At 40.2% G+C, this 7269-nt stretch overlaps 1 protein-coding gene across 1 annotated transcript; it reads left to right on the top strand.

The window, feature by feature from the left end:
- Positions 1 to 5096: 5096 nt before the first annotated feature.
- Positions 5097 to 7017, top strand: LOC113106707 (protein Largen-like). The gene is made up of 2 exons (XM_026268750.1): positions 5097 to 5448; positions 5995 to 7017. The coding sequence occupies exons 1-2, from the start codon at positions 5317 to 5319 to the stop codon at positions 6448 to 6450; spliced, it is 588 nt and encodes a 195-aa protein (XP_026124535.1). The 5' UTR covers positions 5097 to 5316; the 3' UTR covers positions 6451 to 7017.
- Positions 7018 to 7269: the final 252 nt, after the last annotated feature.

Genomic DNA, 7269 nt, shown 5'->3' with positions numbered 1-7269 from the left:
ATAAGTGTATAGAGCCCTGCGTTTATAATTATACTTGGCTTTAAGTGTACATAAACACAGAGATAAAGTCCTTTGACCAGATATCTTTGTAGAGTAAGAGTGTGTCAGTGCACTGCTTAATGTTTGCTTTTTATCCCTGTTCCACCAGGACGAGTGTAGCCAGTCAGGCTTGATTGGAAAAGAAAAGAAAACGGAGACAAAAAAAAGTGAGATAGAGACACAACATCAGCATATGTGTCAGGATACAAGGGATAAACTTAAAAACAAAAAAAAAAAAACAAAAAAAAAAACAAGGTAAATCTTTCTGATTTATTAAAATAAAAAGTCACATAGGCCTACATGGATTTTTCTGGGCTAAGCCCCGAATCTCCACTCACCCTAGAACCAACCCTGCTTATGACAACAAACTGAAGAAAAGGATCATTGGGGTTCTATATAGAACCATAGGGTTCTTTACTCAACTCCAAAGAACCCTTTATGCTAAAAAGGTTCTATAATGACAAGAAAGAACCCTTTTGGCACAAAGGGTTCATATCTTGAATTTTGTGATCATTCACATGCATTCATAAATGCATTTGAATACACCGAATAATAGAGTGACAAAATGGACTAAAAATGCACACGCGCACTAGTATGACTTCATTGTTTAACTTTACATTACCCTAGATGCATGCACTTTTTAGGCACGATTTGTTTAGTTTTTTTATATACTTGATACTGTTAAAAGGCACATCATTAAAACAAAAAATACAAGTTCACATTTCACACCTAAACAAGCGTGGAAAACGTAATTATAACTAGCTACTAAATTAGTTAAAAATGCCTATCCATATACAGCTATGATTTACGAACCCAAACTGACTCAAATGATTCGCGATCCCCAAATTGACTCAAATGATTCGCGATCCCGCTATGAACCCCCGAACTGATTCAAATGATTCGCGATCCCCAAATTGACTCAAATGATTCGCGATCCCGCTACGAACCCCCGAACTGATTCAAATGATTCGCGATCCCCAAATTGACTCAAATGATTCGCGATCCCGCTATGAACCCCCGAACTGATTCAAATGATTCGCGATCCCCAAATTGACTCAAATGATTCGCGATCCCGCTACGAACCCCCGAACTGATTCAAATGATTCGCGATCCCCAAATTGACTCAAATGATTCGCGATCCCGCTACGAACCCCCGAACTGATTCAAATGATTCGCGATCCCCAAATTGACTCAAATGATTCGCGATCCCGCTCAAAACTCCAGAACTGACTCAAATGATTCGCGAAACCGCTTTGAACTCCCGAACTGATTCAAATGATTCGCGATCTCCAAATTGACTCAAATGATTCGCGATCCCGCTACGAACTCCCGAACTGATTCAAATGATTCGCGATCTCCAAATTGACTCAAATGATTCGCGATCCCGCTACGAACTCCCGAACTGACTCAAATGATTTGCGATCCCAATACACATAATGCTATAAAAGTGTGCACATCAAGAGAAATAAACAGCAGATGTTCATCTTAACAACTTCTTTAACTTGAGCAAACGCTGCTAATACACATACATTTGTTAATAAAGTAAATAAAACGAAAACATGAATGTTTTAATGCTACTGAATAAAAATAAACGATCCACTCGAAAGTCTCTGCTCAGTGAGCTGCGTCTTGGGCCGATGACGTCACTTCCATGGAGGCATGTTGTCAGTGGCGGCTCCAGTCCAGACAATTTTGATTGGGGGGGCAATGGAGGGTCCTGGTCTTTTCAAGGGGGGTCTCATGAAAACCAACAAAAAAATACAGTGGACATGGCTAATAACTGCTTATTACTGCTACTCAACAACAAAAACACCTTTGCAATGTAAACAAATGACAGGCTACATTTGTTATTCATATCCTTCACACTGCACTTTCATGTCAGGTATATTATGCATTTTTATTGACATTGATATTTTTACATTTATTTCCAGATATATATTATTGAATTTACAGGCTAAAGTGGTCTTGCTGTTGTAAACACTGTTGCTATTGTAGAAAAAATATTTGCATCACATTTAAATTATACTTATATTTTAATTCATTTCTGAATTGTTTTTATTTTTATAATGATAATTCAGAGAATGAGAAAATCTGAATAAGCCTTACCAGTGTTGTGATAATTATTTTTACATGTTAATAATAAATAAGTACTGTAATATAATAAAAGTTTATTCAAATAACATAAAAAAGACCAGACCCTTCGATGCCTGTGAAACTTTTCTCCCTCAAACAGCACGCTAGTGTTACTTCTACACTACAGGCTACACACAGCAATATAAACAACGTATCTGCATGTTCTCACATCACATCGTTCTTGTAAAATAATAATAAGTAAATAAACATCAAAATCACTTCACTGAGAATGAAACATCACTTACCAGCTGCCACGATGTTGAAAATATCCTCTAGCAATTAAAAAATGCGCGTGCAGCATGAGGAATCTTCCCGGTTGGATGAGGTCGTAGTCAGGTGAACGGTCATCATGTTGGTCATTTTATTTACGGCTAAATTATTATTAATAAATTGTACTAATATTATGATTGGGCATGGGCAGGCATTCACAAAAGTTTATGTTATTACAAAAAAAATTCGAGGAAATTTTGCTTTTGACAAAAGGGCACTTAAGGGGCAAAGGAGCAGGTGCTCAAGTGAACCGGTTCTTTCGGACAATTCGATCAAATAAACCAGTTGAGAAAAAAAATGGTTCACCGGTTCTTTTGCGCACGATGTAATGCCGTCATTGGCGATGATTGCCCTTCATTCAAGCCTTCGGTTTACCAGCGCTTATAACATTAGCAAAGAATCAGTTCAGAATCAATCACCAAAAGAATCAGTTCGGTTCAGATGCGCTCTGTGTCAGTCTGCTTCACACTGAATCACGCATGCGCAGTTATCATCAGCTCATCGGTTCTCGAATCGGACACGTCCGACAGAAACGGTTCTCGGTTCAGTGTATGAATAAATTTCGAAATAATTATTATTTATTATTGTTCTGCTTAGTTTGAAGATAAACACTTTTGGATCTTTATCCCGAATATATATATTTTTTAATCAGGAAGAGGCTGGGGGGTCAAATTGGGGGTCAAGGCATTTTTTGGCAGGGTCTTGAGACCCCAAAGACCCCCCCTGGCGCCGCCGGTGCATGTTGTACACACACAGTGGTTGTACACGCCACCGTCCATTGACTCCGCCCCCACGTCAAAACAGTGCCACAAAGAGAGACGTGCAGAAACGTCAAGCGCAAAGGGAAAATGGTATCGCAAGCTCAAACTAGACTGACAAGCAACATAAAAGCAGCGTTGCAAATAAATTAATAGATATGACGATGGAAAATATGTATTGCAAAATCATTGCTTTCGCGCTGTTTCATTTGTTTTGCAATTCTTAATTTTTGTTTGCATAAAGCAAATGTATTTTCCTCAACACTTTAAATAAAATGTTTTACATTTGTTTTTGTTTTATTGTTTTTGTATATTTTAAACAAGGTAAATCTTTCTGATTTATTAAAATAAAAAGTCACATACATGGATTTTCTGGGCTAAGCCCCGGATCTCCACTCACCCTAGAACCACCCTAAAGTGCTGACTGTACAGATTTAGTATAATTTGACTTAAAACTGTATATTTGAAGGTTTTAACTCTTTTCGTTTTGTTCTTATATTATAATTGTATTTTATAATTCTTTTGTAATGTAATGTAAATTGCGGGAGTAAACACATAGACAGTAAAAGAAATGGACAAATGAAGCCCAGTTTTAGCGTTTTATAGCACTTCTGTTTCTGACACGCAGACTCAAACGAAGCTTGACGACGTCAGCAACCTGTCTGCCAGATGTAAATCTTCTAGTAGCTGTGTGTGCAAACTGCCATCGTTAATCTGGCAGAGACGGCGAGCTTGAGCGGGGAGTTCTTTGTCGTGAGTGAGCAGGAGTAAGTATTCTGATTAATTATTTTGTATAGTATTTTAAAATGTAACGCCAGTACCCCATATTAAGTTAATTGCCTGCGAGCTTCTCCTCCTGTCTGTACGGTAATGCGACAGAGAGTCGAGTGGTTATGACGCAATCGTTAGCCTATTTTTTACAAAAACTGTTTATACGGGGCCATAATGTAACATAGAAGGTAATGGAGCACTTTATACATTGTCGTGTATCTTTAGAAATAAATAATGAACAAACGGAGTCTTTAAACGCCTCAGATGTAAAGTTATTCGCTGTCAAAGTGACGCCAAAATGAATGGGAGTCAATGGGAGTGCTAACGCAAGTGAAGTTCTGCTAAAAGATGGCAGCCCCCACCCGACTTCAACTTCCGGTCGAGTTCCTTGCCCCTTGAGTAAACACCGTTTCTCTTTTAAAGCCCCGCCCTCCAAATCTACCTCAGCCAATCCGATGTCAGAAATCCTCACTGACAGGCAAAGAACGTTTCTGATTGGCTGCCAAAGAATCTTGTGTTTACCTGTTTTTTACTGAAATGAGTATAATTTTGTTCTGTAAGATAATAATGAAATTTTACATTTGATATATTACACAAAATAAAAAAAATGCAGCCTAATTAAATCGCTGCAGTTTGTAAATAAGATAATCTTGTACCATATTTATATTAAAATACAAAGAGTAAGGAATTATATTCCATTTGTTCTCATAAAAAACATGAAGTGCATTAAACATAATTATATCACGTCAAAGTTTCCCAAACTAAGGAAATGATAGTCTATGGGTTTAATCGAAAGCTTGGCTAATAATGAATTAAATCAAATTAAATACAAAATGTTATTGTATAATGAATAAAATAAAAAACACGTAGGCCACTGATTTTTTATTTTTATTTGTTTACCTACATGAACATACAAATGTGATACTCCAAAATTATCATATTTATTTTAAAGAGGTACTTCAAATAAATATATGTTGTGAATGATCTCTGTGTGAATAAGTAGTAGGCTGTTTAAGAAAGGACATTTTATTATGGAATAATTAATATCCATAAAGACGTTACTGTAGTGTTACTACGAGTAGCTATTTTAAAATGCTATTTATTCTGAAGTTCTTCTTTTATATCATCTCCGCGCGATCTCTGCTCATCAACGGATGATTTCTGATATGTTTTGTTCTCGTGTCAGGATTCACGAGGTCTCCGTGTCTTCAGGGTTCCTGTAGGCAGTGCGCATGCGCGTCTGGCTCGAGATTATTCTGCGTCTGAGGGAAACATGCGAGCGTCAACATGCGTGATGTTCACGAGCAGACGCGCCGCTCGGCCGTGACGCGCTCCGCGGCGGAGGATGTCCGTGAGCGCGGCGGCGGAGGACGGAGGCGTCAGTAAAGCGCAGGTCAAGCGTCAGATCAGGAGCATCGTGAAGGATCTCGAGCACATCCTGGGAGACCTGAAGGATGTGGCGAAGGAGCTCAAAGAGGTGCGTGCGCGCGAGCGTTATATTGATGATGAGGATGATGATGAAGATCATGACCATCGAGGCCTCAAGTACACATGACATTAACACTCTGATGCTCATCATCCTCATCATCACAGACCTTGTGGGCTTCATTCGCGTGAGTCAGATTCAAAGATTCGACTCTTCTCCGACGCTCGTGTGATTGACAGCTGTCACTCATTCCTTCAGTATGAACTAATTTTAATATTAAACATGTACTCCTTACACAAGTCATTTATACATTTCATGAGTCAGGAGGCGTGGTCACAACATTGTTTAAAAAAATAAAACTTTGGATGTTCTCAGAATGTATCAATGTTACTCATCCTTCTAGCGTTTTTAAACGTTACTTGTTTCAGGAAGTTCAGAGAACATTCAAAAGTAACGCTCTGATAATGACTGCAAAATGATACACTGAAATGTTCCCCTGTTTGCAGATCTAAGGGGAAGAAAAACTAGCTGCTGATAATACTAGTGTTCTGTGTTCTGTATAACGGTTCTCACGTCGGTGTCTCGTCTGCTTCTCAGGTGGTGGAGGAGATCGACTGCCTGACGTCTGACCTCCGTCTGGAGGAGGATCTGACAGACGGCTCAAAGACAGACACGCTCAACAGCAGCTCCAGCAGCACCACCACGGCCTCCAGCGTCAAGATCTACCCCGAGGAGACGCTCTTCAGACCTCCAGCCGTCCTGAAGAGACCCACACACAGAGCCCAGGACATCTCGCTGATGCAGAACGGAGACCCAAAGACATCGGGCTGTCCTCAGAGCACGAGAGAGCGTGTGCGCTTCAGCGAGAAGGTGCAGTATCACGGCTACTGCCCGGACTGTGACAGCAACAGCACAGATCTGCACTTACACACCGAGCTGATCAACGCCAGACACAGTCCTGTCCATCAGAGCCCCGAGATCGCCAGCATCGCCTTCCCCTCGCAGAAACCACACAAGACCATTCTACGCAAGTCCACCAGCACCACCGTCTGATAGAGAGACAGGCCTTTCGTTTGGAGAGGAGAAGCCGGAGAAACACAGGAGGGGAAGAGCTTTCAGAATCAGGAGGAAACACTTCTCAAACTGAGGACGATCTTCTTCTTCTTCTGTCTGTGATGATGATGCTCTCTCTGTTCCCTGCAGGTCTCTCATGCGCCGCTCATCTTCATCTCACCTCGACAGAGATCTGGAGCATCTGATCACATCACCCTTTAAAGAACAGAAACCAAAAACGACTAACAATCCTCCTCAAATTCAGAGAACCAGAACTTTGTAAAGGACCTCCTCGGTTTTTGTAAATACAAGAATCATATTTTTGATATTTTCTAAGATGATTTTAAAGATGTCACACAGTATATATGATTAAAAGTACTGATTATAAGCTTGGAGTCTGTCTTTATTGTGAGCGGAGAGAAGAAATGCTGAGAGTGGACAGCAGGGGGAGACCTGCTCTCATTAGTGGAGTGATGAAGACAGTGATGAAGACTGTGATGAAGACAGTGATGAAGACTGTGATGAAGACGGTGATGAAGACTGTGATGAAGACTGTGATGAAGACAGTGATGAAGACGGTGATGAAGACTGTGATGAAGACAGTGATGAAGACTGTGATGAAGACTGTGATGAAGACAGTGATGAAGACTGTGATGAAGACAGTGATGAAGACGGTGATGAAGACAGTGATGAAGACAGTGATGAAGACTGTGATGAAGACTGTGATGAAGACGGTGATGAAGACTGTGAGGAAGCACGCTTGTACTGTCAGCTGGACAGTGTTTGTGTATGATGTGTGCTTGAGGAAACAGATGAGAA

Source organism: Carassius auratus, chromosome 8 (assembly GCF_003368295.1).
Source record: "Carassius auratus strain Wakin chromosome 8, ASM336829v1, whole genome shotgun sequence".
Taxonomy (NCBI): domain Eukaryota; kingdom Metazoa; phylum Chordata; class Actinopteri; order Cypriniformes; family Cyprinidae; genus Carassius; species Carassius auratus.
The sequence above is the reverse complement of the archived record's forward strand: the minus strand, read 5'-3'. Positions and strand labels throughout refer to the sequence as shown.